This window comes from Paramisgurnus dabryanus, chromosome 13 (genome assembly GCF_030506205.2).
Source record: "Paramisgurnus dabryanus chromosome 13, PD_genome_1.1, whole genome shotgun sequence".
Lineage (NCBI taxonomy): Eukaryota > Metazoa > Chordata > Actinopteri > Cypriniformes > Cobitidae > Paramisgurnus > Paramisgurnus dabryanus.
In genome coordinates this window covers 8,430,892-8,451,680 of record NC_133349.1, presented here as the reverse complement: position 1 = coordinate 8,451,680, position 20,789 = coordinate 8,430,892, and the positions used below count along the sequence as shown (strand labels likewise).

At 35.6% G+C, this 20,789-nt stretch overlaps 1 protein-coding gene across 1 annotated transcript; it reads left to right on the top strand.

Annotated features, from left to right (window-relative positions):
* Positions 1–472: 472 nt before the first annotated feature.
* Positions 473–20,204, top strand: LOC135717696 (IgGFc-binding protein-like). Its single transcript, XM_065239886.1, has 4 exons — positions 473–1,273; positions 9,478–9,542; positions 16,238–17,446; positions 19,335–20,204. Exons 1-4 carry the CDS (start codon positions 1,143–1,145, stop codon positions 19,763–19,765), a joined length of 1,836 nt encoding a protein of 611 aa, XP_065095958.1. The 5' UTR covers positions 473–1,142; the 3' UTR covers positions 19,766–20,204.
* Positions 20,205–20,789: the final 585 nt, after the last annotated feature.

Sequence of the window (20,789 nt, the reverse complement as noted above, 5' to 3'; positions counted from 1 at the left end):
AGCACAAAAGCCCTTCATGTCCTGTGGTTGCCCGTCGGCCCAGTTAACGTAAGTCACAGGTGGTGATGTAGATGATGATGATGTTTGATTCTTCCAGTACCACTCTATAGTCATTAGACTACGGCGTAGACCGATCCAACCCTCCGCATCTGTTGTATCAACACTATTGGCCAAATCCACCTGGAGGCCTTCATCTGTAGGACAGGCAAATTCTCTTTGGTCGTTTTCACAGAAATCTAGGGACTCAGTCCATTTAAGAGATTTATTTACGACTTCAAACTCTCCAGGAATCACCACACAGCCAGACCTATCTAAGGGCACAAATAAATAAAAAATATTAACCATCACAATGACATGCTTTACAACCATTTAATATTAATATTTTAAATCACTATCAGCAGTAATTGCATATACATGTAAATCTCAAAAAAAGTATTTTACCAGGTTTTTCATTAATAGGTATAGCTGGGCCTCCATAAATTGTCTGTAGAGTATCTTCCAGTATATAAACCGCAATCTTTGAGCTTGGATGCCAGATAACTGTCATAACTGATGTATAAGATGAAGTTATTGTAGCTGAAGAGTACTCTGTGTCAGGAATCTCAGTCCACACAGCATTTTGAAGTGTTTCTGTACCCGTGTGCACTTCATCTTTGCTGTCAGTTTTAGCAATCACAATGACCTTCCTGTGATAGAATGTATAGAAGTGCAGCAGGTAGCAGGCAGCAAACATGTTTTCTGGAATCAATTCAATGAAAAGTCCTGGGCTGATCAGTCTTAGGGACACGTTACTCGATGCGGTTACATATTGAGATTTATCTGGATCTGAAATTGGTTGAAGCCCTGTTAAGTTTGGCATTAAGTTGGTGTTGTTTTGAGAGAGCGAGATTGCCTTGTCACGTGATGTCGTTAATAACTGTCGTTGGGTTATACCTGGAAATGAGGGCACAACAAAGTTCTGCCCCTGAAATCTCACAGGAAGAATCTGATTGACTATCATGCTGCATGTACAGCCTGGTTTTTCTAGACACGGGTGAGTCAGCAGCACAGCTATTTTACTACTCGAGTTAACCATCATCAGTGAAGCATTGACCTGCAACTGGATGAGTTGGTATGATGGAATCGTGAAGCTTTCTATTTGAATGCTTCCTGATATGTTTTTGACTAACGTGATATTGTTCTCTGTGTCCTCAGCATTGATGATGATCAGTCTGATCGAGCCGTATCTTTTGGAGGCGATGTCTGGCTGGGATATGCCAAATGTTGCAAGAAGGTTTGTGTAGTTCAGCGAAGGGATCAGATAATGTGTATCAAGATTTTCATCAGGTTGAACAACATTAGTCTGGACACTTTTTTTATTAACTCCATAATCTGTATTACTGCCAGAATGTACTACAATGTATTTGGTACTGTTAATTCGGATAGATTGTGTGGAGTAGTTGAGTTGATATACTTCAGCAGATTTTGGAAACATCACAGTTACAGTTTGGCCTTTCTGCATGTTTGGGATCTTCTTTGTTGGCGTGCTGCTGCCGTTGTAGAAAATGTTGACTGAAGTGCCATCAAGGAGGGCGGTGACTCTCAGACTTCTAGAAGTGTTTGTGTAATAGTAACCCAAGTTCTCTGGAAATGCTGTGATGAAACTGTTACCGTAGCTCACTATTGTAAGACCTGTGAGCATTAAAAAAATCACACAGTCATCAATACAAACACAGCAATGCTGCATCCAAAAAACATCATGATCATGAAGAAATGATTCTTTGAAGAACCTTTAATGGTTCATCAATGGTATTGCTGTGAATAGGGATGCAACGATTAATCACGTCATTGCCTAATAAACTGCCTCAGGTGACGCGCTGCGGTTTCTCGTGAAAACAGCAGGCTCTTTTTGCGAGAGAGCGGCAAAGGTTTCTCGGGGGAACACAAAATATTTCTCGGGGGGACAGCAAAAGCTGTTTAATTGTTTTTTTCCTCTCATCTCCACCACCATGTCCTCTGGCGGGCTCCGTACTATCGCACAACAGCTTTTTCCCATTTAGATGCGTTTTCCCTGTGTTTTCGCTGATTTCACACTGTACTCAAATGCTGCCCGTCTGTCTTTTGCCAACGGGTGTGCCTCATAACTCTTTAAAAGTGAAGCCGCTGGCTCTTTGGTCGCCCCCTGGTGGCTGGCTGCAGTACAAGTCATAAACCCCGCCCTCTCCATTCAAACGAGTGGGACTCTGCTCTAAATAAAAAAGTATTTACACTTTCAATAAAATTTGCCGAAAGATGGTTTTGGTCCTTGCAAGTAGTTGTTATCAGGATGATATATGTTCAAGTGTTAATTTTTGTGATAATTTGATGTTAAAGAAATGGGGCGTGTCGTTATAATTGGCGTGGTTGAATTGGTCGCGTGAGCGTTTGGGCGGAAGTTTGATTCTGCGGCTCCGCCTCTGGCTCCACGGGTCGATTCCTTCTGCGCATGCCCTGGCTCCAAAGTGACGTTTATATGCAACATGCCTGCGGCCATGTTCGGACATTTTTGGCTTCAATTCATTACAATGGAGGGAGGCAACGTCGCGTCGTGCATCTTTTTTTACAGTCTATGTTTACGGCAAAGGTGACATCATGTGCGTTTGTAATGCTACTTCTTCTGTGGCACAAAAGGAATTCCTGTATGAGAGCGCCCCCTGGCTTTGGGATGTGACGGGATTTTACCGTAATTCATTAAAATTCATTCATTGAGAAAACGCACATTTGCACGATTAATCGTGACAGCCCTAGCTGTGAAGAAATGTTTTGGTAGAACCTTTTTTTTTATAAATGTAAAGGAAAGTAAAGTTTTATTTTCTTACCTTGGCTAAACATTGACACAATCAGAATAATTGCAAACATGACTGTATCTCTGTCTTGAGCTCAAATTCGATCCTGTGTATTGATAAAGAAAAGACCACAAGGTAAAATGACTAAATAATATGAGCATATGTAGTCTGTTAAATAAATGTGCACTTATACTGTATTAACAATATAGCTACAGCAGAAGTGCCATTGTCATGAAACATTTCTACATATTATGATTAAAGTTATGACAGTGTGATTTGTTTCATTGATTAGAAAAAGAAAAACTATTCATCAATTTGACAATGCCTAGCAAACAGTGCATTTGCTGAAGACATGCCATCTCTTTCTCCTCTTATTCTGCTTCATTTTTAAAACGTTTTGAAAACATTGACAACACCTTATGCATTTATTGCTCATAAAGTAATACTATTTAATTCTTTATCATGGTTTATAAGTGTGCTGGCTGCAATTTCACAGCTTTTGATGGTAATTGAAGCGTACAGTATAACTTATTACCTCTAAATGCTAAGCATTCACGCAAAATCACACAATCCAAGCCTTTTAACATGTATATAACTCTTTCTATAAATATTTTCCCCAACCCTATTCTATACGCTCACCTAAAGGATTATTAGGAACATCTGTTCAATTTCTCATTATTGCAATTATATAATCAACCAATCACATGGCAGTTGCTTCAATGCATTTAGGGTTGTGGTCCTGGTCAAAACAATCTCCTGAACTCCAAACTGAACGGCAGAATGGGAAAGAAAGGTTATTTAAGCAATTTTGAGCATGGCATGGTTGTTGGTCCCAGACGGGCCAGTCTGAGTATTTCACAGTCTGCTCAGTTACTGGGATTTTCACGCACAACCATTTCTAGGGTTTACAAAGAATTGTGTGAAAAGGGAAAACATCCAATATGTGGCAGTCCTGTGGGCGAAAATGCCTTGTTGATGCTAGAGGTCAGAGGAGAATGGGCCAACTGAAATAACCACTCGTTAGAATCAAGGTATGCAGCAAAGCATTTGTGAAGCCACAACACGCACAACCTAGAGGCGGATGGGCTACAACAGCAGAAGATCCCAGCAGGTACCCCTCAATTTGCAAGAGCTCACCAAAATTGGACAGTTGAAGACTAGAAAAATGTTGCCTGGTCTGAGTCTCGATTTCTGTTGAGACATTCAGATGGTAGAGATGGTTTTCTTGGCACACTTTAGGCCCCTTAGTGCCACTTGGGCATTGTTTAAATGCCACGGCCTACCTGAGCATTGTTTCTGACCATGTCCATCCCTTTATGACCGCTATGACCCATCCACTGATGGCTACTTCCATGTCCCAAAGCTCGAATCATTTAAAATGGGTTTCTTGAACATGACAAAGAGTTCACTGTACTAAAATGGCCCCCATAGTCACCAGATCTCAAACCAATAGAGCAGCTTCGTGCCCTGGTTGTGCATCCCACAAATCTCCATCAACTGCAAGATGCTATCCTATCAATATGAGCCAACATATCTAAAGAATGCTTTCAGCACCTTGTTGAATCAATGCCACGTAGAATTAAGGCAGTTCTGAATGCGAAAGGGGGTCAAACACAGTATTAGTATGGTGTTTCTAATCCTTTAGGTGAGTGTAAGTCTTTTTAAAGACACTTTTGTGAAAAAATTTGTGATGTTTTTTTAAGTGTACAATTTTTTTTATTATTTATTTGTTTTGTTTGGATGGAATGTTTTTGCTTTTGGATTGTTCATATATTCAGATGGTTTAGCTTTTATATAAAACAATATAATAATATGATATTTTGGAAATTAGGCTTTAGTATAATTACATTTACATTTGAACAATTTAAGTGATGTATATGTCTGCACACATTAAATTGGTCGAAACAATGAGAAATTTGCCTGAATTTAAAAGTCAGAAGTGGCTGTGAAGAGCCGTTTGAGAGCCGAAAGAGACAGCTCTCATTGATAAACGGAGCTGAATCATCGCTGACTAAAAAGAGTCTGAATTCCTATCACTTGTCAACTTGACATTATTAACGTCTTACAGTAAGAAAATTCTGATTTAGTCAATGTACAAGTAGCAAACATCAAAATGTATCTTATAAGTGTACTTTGACGATTTGGGGATAGATAAAATTTCTATTTTTATATTATTATACAGTCGTGGAAAAATGAGACCAATCCAGTTTGGAATTAATCATAATTTCTACATGTATTGTGATCATTTCAGTCTATTGAATTTTAACAAACCTCATGAGTAAAACAGCAATGTAAAAGAATAAGAGCGTGCCAAGACATTTGAAAGATTTTAGTTATTTAATCAAATATTCATTTTTGAATTGTTCCTAAAATACATGTAAAAACATTACCATTGTGTAAACAAATGTATTAGCAAATGTATATAAACTTGTTTTCTTTGCAGTATAATTTCCTTTTGTTTTTACATATTTTTGTTAGTTTGTTCGATTTAAGTTTTCTGCAAATAAATGTATATAATGACAAAAGGAAATTATGAAAGATTTCTGCAAATAAATGTATATAATGACAAAAGGAAATTATGACATAGAAAAAGAGAGATAGATGGATAGATGGATAGATGGATAGATAGATGGAAAGATGGATAGATGGATAGATAAATGGATAGATTTAATTTGAGAGAACCATTTCAGAAATGACTGAATTTAGCATTTTAACTTACTGTTCTATTAAGTAAATAAAATCAGGAACAAACGCTTCTCTTGACATTTCAGTTGTACGAGACAAAAACTCAGCTAAAGTCAAAGATCTTACCTGATGTCTTGGTAAATTCTCTCGTTTTCTCTAAAATCAGCTCTGTGTTGGAATTCTTATTTTAGTTTCAGACAGATTTGACTTTCAAAATGAACATTTTTTGCATTAGAAGAAAAAGATTTGCATAGGATTTGCAAAAGATCCTAGCCAAACAAGCTACATTACTACATGCTTCATCTGGCAGAATGATTTTAAAATTATAAACAAACCAATTAATGATCAATTACTATACACTTAACATCTAAATTGGCTCACCCCACATGCATTTAATAATGCTTTTTAACCATTATCATCTGTGTGAACACATTCAACTTATAAACCCAACCATGGCTGAAACAACCCAGCATCGGGGATTTCTAAACCAAGAGGTGTGTTCTGTCCAGTTTCTCCACAGCATGGGTTAAAAGCAAACCAGAAATTCAACAAAATTAAAATCTTCTCATTTAATCCATTACAATATAATTTTTGGTTTTAATGAAAAGTATTAAGCTGTTCCAAGCGTATCACATGTTTTCAATCAACCTGTGTAAACTTGAATCATTTAAGTTGGGACAACATAAATAATTTGTTTTGTATTGAAGCAGTATTGCTAAAACTAGGCAGAGATTTCCAGTTCCCAGCATTCTGTTTCAGTTTTAGTCTCGCATGAGACTAAATAATGAAAGTAAATATCTAAATAAAGGGTTATTTTATGCATTTTTAATTAAGATAAGAAAATAATGGGACTTTGATAAAATATCTTAACTTTTTTTTTAATCAACTGAGATTTAAAAGTCATGTCAACTTATTATTATTTATCTTGACAAGAGATGAGTTGCTACAACTTAAAAAACAACAACTACATTTTTTAAGTTATAACAACTCATCTCTAGTAAAGATCAATAATGACTTGTAAATCTGAGTTGATACAATAAAAAATCTTAAGGCAGCAAAGAATTTTTTACAGTGCAGTTATATAATGTTGTTTTGATCAGAAAGCAATACAATGGAAGTGTAAATGCCTTGATTTGAAAGCATTTACAATGGAAATGTTTATGCCAGAATCAGCTTCTGTACGTGTTAGTTATGGTTCGCTTGCTGTTGCTGTAGTATAATCATTTCATATTTCTAAATTTAAGTAAAACCAACGTGATTAGATAATAGTAGCATTAGTGAAGTTATTTTTACCCATATCAACTTAGTATAATTGTGCTAAGGTAATTAAAACAATTAAGTAAGTTCAACTAAATGCATTTACATTTAGATAATTTAATTGCGTGCAATCACTTAGCTTAATAAAATTGAGCAAATTTAATTAATCTTTTGTTCAGTAAGGGAAACATGTAACCAACGATATTTTACATATTGTGTCAAAATTGCTACTGCATGCCTTAGAAGATGAATGATTTTCTTTTATTCATTTCATTATATGCTTTAAAAAATAAAATTACAGCTATATTTTAGGTAAAATTATTTGAGATTGCAATTTAATATGCAAATCTACATATTCTACATCTTTTAATCTTAGCCCATAACAAGACCTAAACTCTACAACTACCTTACCAAGTATTAATAAACAGTAAACTACTGTAGGAACCAGTGAAGTATTTCTCAGTTCCACAGTACACAAAACAATTTTGACAAAATGGGTGAAATAACATCAAACTGTTATTAAATGCATGTGAGGAAATTTGGTGAATGTGTAGTATGATAATCGATTGGTTAGTTTATATTTAAAAAATCATTCAGTTAGATGAAACATGCAGTATAGTATTTTGTTTAACCATTATTTTATGCAAATCTGAGCAAGAATTTTGAAAGTCAAATCTGTTTAAAACTACAATATAAATTTCCACACAGAGTTGATTTTAGAGAGAAGAAGAGCATCGTCTAAGACATAGGGTAAGAAATTTGACTTTAGCTAAATTATTATGTTGTACCACTGAACTGCATAGAGAAGTATCTTGTTTTACTTTTTTTGGTTAATTAAATATATATAGTCCTAGTATGTAGGTTGGTAAAAGTAAACATTTTCTTGTGAACATTTAAATAAAGGAAAAAATACTAAAATGCATGTATTGTTGAAATTTACATTATATATAACTACATATTTGTATTTTCGTTTATGCATTTAAAAATGACAAAATGCAACAATAGCATGCAATAAACTAATGTTGATAATAATGTAAATAAAGTTATGTTCATGAATGTTGCTATGTTAAATTTAGGTAAAATATGCTGAGAACCAGAAGGACAATCGTAAAATATCTCAGTTCTCAGTCCTTGTGTCTTTCCGAGTCCATGACAAAGCAAGTGCGCTTTTTGAATTGAGAAACAGCCATAAACGAAGTACAAGAAATTGAACATTGAGAAGATCGTCCCCCTTTTTTAAAATAGCCTGTACATTTATTAACAAGTGTCTAATTTCAGCTGCATGTGATTTCGGGCGCAGGAGAAGCTGAAGTGAAGGATGATGTCATAAAAATTCTAGACTTTTTTTAGCACACATACATGCCAAACTGTAAGTTTTGAATGCTTATATCTTCTGAATGCAAATTTGGTAAGAGTTTTGTCCAGTACCAGTTTGTATAAATACTTAAGCCCAACATATTTATACTGAAAAAAAAGTTTAATTTTGATTTCATGGGGACTTTATAGCTGACACCACTTGACACACAAGACATAAGCGTATCATCCCACGGCAAATAATATGAGTAGATGGCAGAGAGTAGCCGAACAAAGCGAATCGCACATGGCAAACCCACTGAGAACAAACACACGCAGGGTTGCAGTAATATTAATGTAATGTGATCTCAAGTGTGGTTAAAGTGGATGTTTTACAATGGCTTCGAACCAAGAATCAAAATCAAGAATCAGAACAAATCTTCAACATGTTGTCATATTTTAACTCAATATCACTCATTATAAACATTTTAATAATTACAAATTCATGGCAAAGTGACAAAAAAATTCTGTCTATGCACTTTGATGCTCTGATGTTGGTTGAATGTGACATTGTCACTCAAAATTTCTTTTCTGTAAAGCCATTAGTTACTGATGACCAGTTTACACACAAAAGTGTCTGTGGAAAGTTTGTAATGGGAAAATCATATACATATTAAAGGTTATATGATTCCCTGATAAAGTGCTTCTTGTCTGAAGAGTTACACTGTAAAAAATCTGTAGAAATTACAGTGTTTTTGGCAGCTAGTTGCCAGTAATTTACTGTAGATTTTACATTAATGTTATTTACTGGCAACAGTTTGTTTTCAAAGTTAAATGAACATGAAACATTTTCAGTCTTTTTCTTCTACAGTATACATTTAATGTTACATGAACAAATGTTTTGATTGTGTGATATTGCATGAATCATTTAAAGGTAAGAAGTTACGGTACAATTTAATTACCATCAAAAAGTAATCCTAGTTGTAAAAATTGCATCCATCACACTTAAACCACACTGTAAATTTTTTTTTGTAAAATTTACAGTAAATTACTTGCAACCTTGGTTGTAGTGTACTGTAAATCATAAACTACAGCAAGACTGTAAACTTTTACAAGTGCACTGTAAATCATAAGCTACAGTAAGACTGTAAACTTTTACAAGTGTACTATAAATCATTAACTACAATTAGACTGTAAAATGTACAGCAATTTGTTACAGTGAATAAAGAGAGGACAGATTAACATATTATTTTTTGTAAGAGATTATAGAGATATATAGTGTATGAGGTGTTTTGAAATGTTTGATGACAATGGCACCCTACTGTTGTTGCTATTGTAAATACAGTATTAGTGCTCATTTATTTAACAGACTATAATGCTCATATTATTTTGTCATTTCACCTTGTGGTGTCTTTGTCTTTTCTTCATGAATATACAGCATCCAATTTGAGCTCAAGACAGAGATGTTTGCAATTCTTCTGATTGTGACAATGTTTAGCCAAGGTAAGAGAACTCAAAAAAAATGATTCATTGGATTAACTCAATAAAATTGTGGGCAGGATTTCCATCCAATATGAATGTGTACCACTAACTCATAAAAAAACTGCTTTACACAATTAAAATATATTGAGTTGGTCCAACTCAATTTAAAGTAAATGGCAATACTCAATTAGTTGCCTCAACTCAATTTAGTGTAGTCTGAATAACTCAATTTAGCGTATTTTGAATAACTCAATGTAGTGTAGTCTGAAGAACTCAATTCTGTTATTTTATATATAATGTTTTTATATCATACTAATTAGCATAAGCACATGTTAGCATGCTAATAATAACAACACATGATACTTTGGATGAGCATTTGAGAAGAGACTGATCTCCAAACAGGCATAAACACTGTTAATGCTCATTGAGAGAAATATGTCACATCCACAACCTAACCACAAGCGCCACTCTTCTGCACGATGGTAACCAAACAATTTGAAAAAATATAACACAAACGCTTCTAAATCAATAAGATAAATGGACATTTAACACAATTAAGTCTTTCTCTTTGACTAAAAATGCATAAAATAACACTTAATTTAAAAAATGACTCTCCAAAAGCAGTTGCATGCAAAGCATGCTGGGAATTTTTTTTCCTGAACCCAAACTCAAACTAATTGTGTTAACGCAATTAAAAAGAAATCAATAAATTATTGTACATATTTATTTTGTGTTATACTAATTAAATATATATGCTTATTGCTCTTAATGAGGTATTTTACATTTATTGAACACAATTTTAATGTGTCATGTCTAAGAAGGGCTTGAATCATTTTTTAAAGGTGCTACAAAAGCTTCCTCAACCCTTACTATATGGAAGAAAAATAATGACAAAAGTTTTTGAATTAAAATAGCCTGTTGAATTGTACTACCTGAAAAAAAATGCATTGTATTAACCGTACTTGAATTTTAATGCATTGTATTTTTATGTTTTTGAATTAAAACAGCCTGTTGAATTGTACTACCTGAAAAAAAATGCATTGTATTAACCGTGCTTGAATTTTAATGCATTGTATTTTTAGGTTTTGCATTTTTAAGGGCTGAAATTCAACATGCGTGTATATTTTCTGTATTAAAAATTCAATAGTCCACATTCACCTTTTAGATTTCACTTTAAAATATTCGGTCTGTTTAAAAATACAACGTAAAATATTCAGCAGGCAAGTTTCAGTCCATTTAAATTCGCGTCCAAAAATTCAAGTCCAAAAATTCAGTCGTACAGATTTCAACATTTAACATCCGGGAACTGCAGGAAAAGCAGTAGAGTACCGAGTATAATCTCATCTGCTGTTAATCGATCTGGCCAGCAGGTGGTGCACGTGTTCGCCAAACTTTGTACATGTAAGATGATTTATCCACTGCAGTGATGAATGTTGGCTTTTATTTTCAGTTTTAGTAGAACAACTGTAATACACTCATACAGAGAGTGTATTGTTTGGTTATGTTATTGACAGGATACTAAACGGTTTTTAAATGCCATATAAATTAAATAGGGCCTTTCTGCCTGCTATTGGCTTCGTTTCTCAAAAGCTAAGTTGATTGTAGATTTTATTGGTGGCAATCTACCATCTTCTTATGCCTACGAGAAACGGACACGTTTTTGTAATTCGTCACCTCAGTTTATAAACCATACTCGGATTATTGAACTGTTCAAGTTACAAATTGTGCGCGCGGCTTAATAAACCATACGCACAATTAAACAATCAGTGCTCTCAGATTTTCAATCCATATCCACAAATTCATAAACAATAAATAAACAGTGCACACGCTTTCGCAATGGTTTTGCAAACTGAGTCCACTACCGCAGAAGTCCCCAACCACCGGGTCGTGGACAAGTTGCCACCGGTCGCAAGAACATCCTGAAAAAATGTGTATAATAGCTACGTTATAGTTTAATCAGGTGTTTTGTCCTTTACGAGCCGACTTCAAATAACATATCAATCCACTTCTATACAGGGCCGCGCTCTCTCTTTTTCTTCTCTCTCTCTCTCTCTCTCTCTCTCTCTCTCTCTCTCTCTCTCTACCAGCGCATCGGCGATCACATTGCTGTCATTAGAGTTCAAGCATACAGTACTTCTAAAACACAATCGATCAAAGAATTGCAAAGGTATGACTTTATGAATAAAATTAAGACATTCATTTGATATCGCAAATGAAACTAATTGCAGGCAGGCGCGGAGCTATGAGCGGGCCTGGGCCCGCCCAGATTGACAGCTGGCCCGCCCAATCAGAAATGAAAAAAAAATAATACTCGGGACGTCGGGGGTAGCGATTTTGCGAGCCCTGCATAGGTTTGTTTTGTAGAAAGACTTTCTTTAAAGTAAATTTCGTTTTGTATAAATTGTATCTTAATATTAATCAATGTTTAATCAAACAATTGCCTCGATTTAATAAATAAGAAGCAAACCAAGAACGTCTGTGGTGTGGATTATAGTGAACCCACTATATTTCCGCAGCCATTCTTTCTGCTTTTAATGCATTTCTTAAATGAATGTCTCAATTACACAGTAGGCTTATAGGTTGTTATGATAGGCTATTTGTTGCTAAAAGCAATAGACTATATTGTATAAAGTGTAGCAATAAACATGGCGTGACTTAGTGCTGAGTTAGAGAGCTGGTAGGCTATCAAACAACATCACTGTGATCAGATGTTTCCTTTCTATTTTTTACCCCGCTGTCATATTTGTTGTGTGTTTATGTTATTGAGAGGAAAGCGCGCAGCACATATTTATAACGTATTGTTATTCAAAATACGTTTTCCACTTGCTTGCAAAAAAAGTTCTCAAAGTGATCATGGCTGAAAGCTGCTCGGGAATATTTTTTTCATTAGAACCATATAACGCAACATTCAACTTCTTTATAATAGTTTTTGTTGCAACCCGTTCTCACCAAGATGCGTACAAATGACACGCAGTGTGATTATCGTGCAATAGATACGCCAAATTCCGATTTTGCGTGCATATGATACGCCAGTCCTTCCCATTCACTTATATGGCGAATCGTTTCGTGACGTTTTATTTATTGTTTTCTCATTTGTTTTCTGTTTTTTAAACCATTTTCGCTTGGGTTTAGGGTTAGATTTCACATTTGTTTAAGCAGGTTATTTAATATACAGGTTTCTCTAAGTTTTTATCTATATTTAAGCCATGGTCGCTTGGAGTTGGGGTTAGAGTTGGGGTTTGGGTTAGGATGTCATTTTTATATAACAAAAAGTTGTTCTAACCCTAAACCCAAGCGAAAATGGTAAAAAAAACAGAAAACAAATGAGAAAACAATAAATAAAACGTCACGAAACGATTCGCCATATAAGTGAATGGGAAGGACTGGCGTATCATATGCACGCAAAATCGGAATTTGGCGTATCTATTGCACGATAATCACACTGCGTGTCATTTGTACGCTTTTGGTGAGAATGGGTTGCAAAAATAGTTATCAGGCTTACTTATAATTTTACTGTTTTTAACATAACATGCAATAGGTAAAATACACCATGTGAAGTTGTATCCATGTCTAACTGTCCCGGGGCTATGGCAAATTCCTGTCGGGCTACAAAGATATCTGCGCCCTGCCCGTCGGAGGAAAAAATATTGTAATGGGTTTGCATTCTCTCAGATTTAGTTAGGTAATTATATTGTATGTAATTCGGTGTCATCTTGTTAGTTATTACTATCCCCACTAACAAGTGAAACTGTCAGGAAATGAAGTGAAAGCATAACTAAACCCATTATTCCTTTCGTGTTCACGTCTGAAATGCGCGCTCCTCGGCTCCGCTCTTTACGAGTACCCGCTTCTTATCGTCATCAAAAAGTATATTAAATGTTTATTTATTTGTCATTTCGTTTAACCTCAGAGTCAAACATTATTCTAGCAATTCCCTTTTTCTTTCTTTATTTAGTAAGTTAACTTAAATATGTGAGAACGAAAATATATTTTTAGTGATTTGTATGAAGAGAATATGATGTTAGAAGCTTTATTTTATAACACAAAATAGTGACTGCACACTCACTTGCAAAAATTATTTATTATAACCAACGTATCGGCAAATAGCCTTCGTCAAGGTATGTGTTCGCTCAGAGTGAAGCTTCATTTTAAGCATTTAGTAGCTTAATTTATTTAAACAGTTTTAATAGGCTATTTTAAAAATTATTAGGTTTTTTGTGTTCATTTATATTTCTTGTCACTGTGTGCAGGTTCTTTTTTGTAGGCTATATGACAGCCCAATAATTTTTTTAACCAAAAAGGCTTAATTAATGTCATGTTGCATTACAATTTAAAGTATATCAATAATTTCAAAAATGTGACGTGCAGTTCGGGTGTTCTCACCAATACGCTTGTGATTCCTGAAGTTTTGACGAATTTTATAGACTTGTTATAGTTTCTTATTCAAAAGTGACACCCATAGATTCAGGTCCACCCGGACTTAATCCATGCCCACCCATATGTCACGTTCTGCATCCGCCACTGGAAGGGTGACTTCAGATGATGAAATGTAACCATTGATTTTTTTGGATGCTTTTAGTCACCAACAAAAATTCTCACAGACACAGTTACATTTGTGCTATTGTAGTTTGGACGTGTTTATTATTATTCTGTAATATGGAAAAAATATAAATAATAAAAAAAAATGTAGGGGTTGTCCTCGGTATTTGAAAAATCCTGGCTACGGCCTTATATGACAGCAATGTGATCGCCGATGCGCTGGTAGAGAGAGAGAGAGAGAGAGAGAGAGAGAGAGAGAGAGAGAGAGAGAGAGAGAGAGAGAGAGACAAAGAAAGAGAGTGAGCACGGCCCTGTATAGAAGTGGATTGATATGTTATTTGAAGTCGGCTCGTAAAGGACAAAACACCTGATTAAACTATAACGTAGCTATTATACACATTTTTTCAGGATGTTCTTGCGACCGGTGGCAACTTGTCCACGACCCGGTGGTTGGGGACTTCTGCGGTAGTGGACTCAGTTTGCAAAACCATTGCGAAAGCGTGTGCACTGTTTATTTATTGTTTATGAATTTGTGGATATGGATTGAAAATCTGAGAGCACTGATTGTTTAATTGTGCGTATGGTTTATTAAGCCGCGCGCACAATTTGTAACTTGAACAGTTCAATAATCCGAGTATGGTTTATAAACTGAGGTGACGAATTACAAAAACGTGTCCGTTTCTCGTAGGCATAAGAAGATGGTAGATTGCCACCAATAAAATCTACAATCAACTTAGCTTTTGAGAAACGAAGACAATAGCAGGCAGAATTCCCTGCTGAAAAAACCAGCATACCAGCAAGACCAGCATATGTTGTGTTTTGGTGCTGGTTTGCAAGTGAACACCAGCTAAACCAGCATCAAACCAGCATCAGAACCAGCATTAGCACCAGCTAAACCAGCAACAAACCAGCATTAGCACCAGCTAAACCAGCATTAGCACCAGCATCCCATGCTGGTCATACCAGCATATGTTGTGTTTTGGTGCTGGTATGCTGTGACCACCAGCTAAACCAGCATAGACCAGCATAATTCCCATGCTGGTCCATGCTGGTTTGATGCTGGTTTTTTCAGCAGGGAAAGGCCCTATTTAATTTATATGGCATTTAAAAACCGTTTAGTATCCTGTCAATAACATAACCAAACAATACACTCTCTGTATGAGTGTATTACAGTTGTTCTACTAAAACTGAACATAAAAGCCAACATTCATCACTGCAGTGGATAAATCATCTTACATGTACAAAGTTTTGGCGAACACGTGCACCACCTGCTGGCCAGATCGATTAACAGCAGATGAGATTATACTCGGTACTCTACTGCTTTTCCTGCAGTTCCCGGATGTTAAATGTTGAAATCTGTACGACTGAATTTTTGGACTTGAATTTTTGGACGCGAATTTAAATGGACTGAAACTTGCCTGCTGAATATTTTACGTTGTATTTTTAAACAGACCGAAAATTTTAAAGTGAAATCTAAAAGGTGAATGTGGACTATTGAATTTTTAATACAGAAAATATACACGCATGTTGAATTTCAGCCCTTAAAAATGCAAAACCTAAAGATACAATGCATTAAAATTCAAGCACGGTTAATACAATGCATTTTTTTTCAGGTAGTACAATTCAACAGGCTGTTTTAATTCAAAAACATAAAATACAATGCATTAAAATTCAAGTACGGTTAATACAATGCATTTTTTTTCAGGTAGTACAATTCAACAGGCTATTTTAATTCAAAAACTTTTGTCATTATTTTTCTTCCATATTACTACAGTTAAACAAAAAACTTACTTAGCTTTACTGTAGAAAAACCATGGTAACCACAAAATACGTAATCAGTACATAAAAAAAAACATGGTTACTACACTTTTACGACAATAAAACCATGGTTAATTTTTGTAAGGGAAAGCGAAACCACATAAGAACCAGTTTAGGTTCCTCGATGAATAATTTTATATTAATAAGAATAACTAGAAAAGGTCTAAAGAACTTTTTCCAACTACAAACTGAAACACAATTTTTTTGTCTGTTTAAAGGACTACAAAATGGTTTATGTATGGCATTTGGTAGCACCTTCATTTTAAAGAGGCTATGGGTTTTTTGGTTGGCGCATTGCTGTGGTTGATGCATGTGTGATTCCAAGATCAAAGTTTTTTAACACTCTTTTTAATTTCAAGGTCTCACCATAGTGAGCTACGGAAGAAGTTTCATCACAGCATTTCCAGAGAACTTAGCTTACTTTTACCCAAACACCTTAAGTTGTCTGAGAGTCACTGCTCTCTATGATGACACATTTGTCAACATCTTCCACAACGGCAGCAGCACACCAACAAAGTCGATTTCAGACCTACAGAAGGGCCAAACTGTAACTGTGGTGTTTCCAAAATCTGCTGAAGTATATCAACTACTCAACTACTCCACTAAATCTATCCAAATCACCAGTAACAAATACATTGCCGTGCAATCTATCACTCAGACGGATTACAGTACTCAGACCAATGTTGTTCAACCCAGTGAAAATCTTGGGATGAATTATCTGATCCCTTCTCTGAACTACACAAACCTTCTCGCCACATTCAGCGTATCCCAGTCAGCCTCCTTTTCTACAAAATATAACTCATTCAGACTGATCATCATCAATGCTGAGGACACAGAAAACAATATCACGATAGTCAAGAACATATTAGGCAAAATTCAATTAGTAAACTTCACGATCCCACCATACCAACTCATCCAGTTGCAGGCCGATGATTCAATGATGATGGTTAACTCGAGTTGTAAAATAGCTGTGCTGCTGACTCACCCGTGTCTACTTAAAGCAGACTGTAAATGCAGCATGATAGTCAATCAGATTCTTCCTGTGAGATTTCAGGGTCAGAACTTTGTTGTTCCATTTATTCCAGAAATAAAACAAAGCTGGTTATTCATGACATCAAACAACAAGGCAAGCTCGCTCTCTCAAAAAGGTACTAAACTGACGAGTTCGTCAGGGTTCCTGTCACTTTCAGATCCAGGTAATCCCCAGTATGTTACTGCTTCAAGTAACGTGTCCCTAAGACTGATCAGTCCAGGACTTTTCATTGAATTGATCCAAGAAAACATGTTTGCTGGCTGCTACCTGCTGCAGTCCTATACAAACACCTTCAGGATACACGTGATAGCTGAAACTGTCGACCGAGATCATTTGAACACGGATAAAGGATTTATTCAAAGCCTCAAGTGGACAGAGATTTCTGGCACAAAATACTCTTCTGTTGAATTTAGTTTAAACAATCGTGCTTCAACAACTGTCTGGCATTCAAGCTCAAAAATCGCTGTTTATATACTGGAAGAAACTGACAAGATAGTTTATGGAGGCCCAGCTATACCTATAAAGGAAAATCCAGGTAAAAAAAACTGGTAACACTTTATTTTACGACCCGCAAAGTACCGCGTAATTAAACCGAATTTACAGCGTACCTATTTGTAACAACAGAGTACCTCAACAGTACGTACTTGTAGTTATAAGGGAACAATATTTTAAGTTTGGGGTAATAAGGGGGTAAGAATATATGGAAAATTATACTCTAAGTATTTCATAACTACAGGGTACCTATTGTAATATTACGTGGTATGTATGACTTACGTCTATGGGTAATATGGTCTATGTGTAATATGTTTTTTTTTTCATATTTGCTACTTACCTGATGAAGTGTTTTGTATAGCCTACAGTTGATGTCTACAAGCCACGTCGGCAAATAAAATATAACACACAATAAAAATAATAGCAACTTGTACCTCTTTGATCTGTATATGTATACATGAGTTACCAGGTAACTCTTATATTTGCGGGCTGTAAATTAAAGTGGGGCTTATTCCCTGATTGTTCTGTGTATGTACCAGGTAACTCTCATATTTGCGGGCTGTAAACTAAAGTGGTGCTTTGTTCACCTCTTGTTATAAATGTTATAGGGTAAATACCATAAACATACAGAATATTGCAACTTATTTCAAAACAACTTTAAAACACTATAATTAAGCCAACACTTAATGTTTATTATCACATAACTTTTATTTAAAATAAAAAGTCATGACAATTTTTCATTGTTTTTGCGGCTTGGCTTCCTCTGTTGGTGTTCTTGTCCACTCGGATGATGAGTTGATGTCGTCTCACAAATGCTGTTCTGGATTACATATAAAAAACATAAATGAAAGCCTTCAGTAAATGTTTCTTCACTGTGCCTAGAGTTTTCTGAGCCAGTTACGTTAATAACTTTAGGCTAACTTATGTGCTAGCTAACCTGCTACCGTTAGCTGGCAACTTTCTTGAAAAAACATTGTTTGAAATGTGTGAGTCATGTATTAACAAAACCAGTCACCTTATCCAGCATGCGGATCCTGCTAACATCACTCGCAGCCGTACTCCACAGTGTAGAACGTTTTTAAAACCTCATAAAGAAATTTCACATCAGGATTGCATTCCAGCAAACCTCCTGCAGACGGCCGCACGTTCTACACCTGCGCAGTAGCCTACGCATGTAGTCGTCTTTTGCTTTAGCGGGAGCTGATATCTGCTGTTGTTTCATTCTGGTTTGCCATTGCATAAATTATATTTGGCTAAAATACTTGTGTTTACAGTAAATAAATTGCAAAGCACCACTTCAAATATGTCCGCAAATGTAGGAGTTTCCTGGTAAATAGGGAATTAGTTGCTATTTTTATTGTACTTACCTAAAAAAAAAGATAACCACATTAAATCAGCTGGACTTTTGTTATTAAAAGTAATATAGGCTACTAAAATTAAAGTGATGTGCTGTTATATTTATTTGCCGATGTGGCTCGTAGACATTGACTGTATACAACATTCAGTAGTCAATATGAAAAATTCACAATAAAAAAATAAAATAAAATAAAACATAATTTCCCCATAGACTTGACTAAGTCATACATACCACGTAATATTACAATAGGTACCCTGTTGTTATAAAATACTTAGAGTATAAATAATTTATAATTCTTCATATTCTTACCCCCTTATTACCCCAAACTTAAAATATTATTCCCTTATCCCTACAAGTACGTACTGTAGAGGTACCCTGTTGTTACAAATAGGTACGCTGTAAATTCGGTTTAATTACGCAGTACTTTGCGGGTTGTAAAATAAAGTGTTACCAAAAAACTTTATAATTCAAATTACTAAGCAATAATCCCATATGTAGATTTAAATCAATAAATTGTTGTAAAGCACATCATTGTGATGGTTAACTTTTTTATTTTATTTATTTGTGCACTCAGATCCATCTGGCTGTAAGGTTCCTGGAGAGTTTGTAGTTGGAGATAAACCTCTTAAATGGACTAAGTCTCTGGCTTACTGCACAAACCCTAAAAGAGAATTTGCCTGTCCTACAAATAGAGACATTCAAATGGAGTTGGCCAGGCAAGTTAACACAACCAATGTGGAGGGTTGGATCGGTCTACGTCGTAGTCTAATGACTACAGCATGGTTCTGGCAGAAGCAAACATCATCATCAACATCACCACCTGTGAATTATGTTTATTGGGCCAAGGGACAATCACAGAAGGGCTTTTGTGCTTCATTGTCACTGGATGGTTCAGATTTTAAATGGAAAAGTGCAAGCTGCTGTGAGAAAAAGCTTCCTGTTTGCTACAAGCCCCCTTTGACCATTGGTCCTTTGTCTTGGTCGGATTCAACAGACTTTCCTTAGATTATCATCTATATTTAAAGCAAAACACTTATATCTCATTGTATTTTTACCTGCCTGCTGTTCTTACCAGTAACAGTCATTGTAGTTTCTGGTGGGAAATGCTAAAAATATATGTACAGTAGTCCATTTATAATCCATGATTGTAAAACCAAGACAAATACCTTTGCAAAGACATAGGATTTCTGTTAGCTTCAAAGACAAAACGTAACATATCTTATTATTTCAGTAGTTTGAAATGAAAGCAGATTTTTAAACTGTACTTTAAGTTCTTTAAACTTTTTTCCTCAAAAGTTGTACCCAGTTTCCAAAACAGTTTGCCGAACAGTCAAATAATTTTTCCTGTTCTGGCCTGAATCTGTATGAATCAATGTTATACCTTGAAAAATTGAATAGAACTTATTATTAATACTGAAAGTTATGTAATCTGTTATGATTTTATATCAGCTAAGTGGTTTCATCTAACTAAAGGCTTTAGTAAATTCTTTCATTTAATTTATTATTTAATTGAAGTTGCATTGAAACATTAAATATTGTGAAAAGTGCGCAACGATTTAATATTGTCATGTTGTTCTGCCTAACCTTTTCAAACACTAGACATGTTTCCATTACTCTTCATGTGGCACAAATTAAAACAGAGAAAATGCGGCCAGTGGAATATTTGAATATGATAGCACACCCGATGACGTCAAAGTTCCGCGAGAGCGATTTAAAAGCAAACTCCTCCGTATGATTTTGCGAATCGCTCCGCGGTACTTTGATGTCATCCGGCTGTCGATTCTTGCGGCGCCGCATGAAGTCAAACACACCTACTGACCTTATGCGGCATCGCAGGAACCCTCAAGTGCATCGCATCCAGGGCCGGATTAACATAAGGGCTAGGTGGGGCTGAAGCCCCAGGGCCCGCGGGATTTGGGGGCCCGTGATTGGCTGGAGGAAATGAGATTGTCAAATCATAGGTGGTTGATTTGTGTATAATAAAATAACAAGACGTTATTGGAAAATGTGACTTGAATGATATAATTCA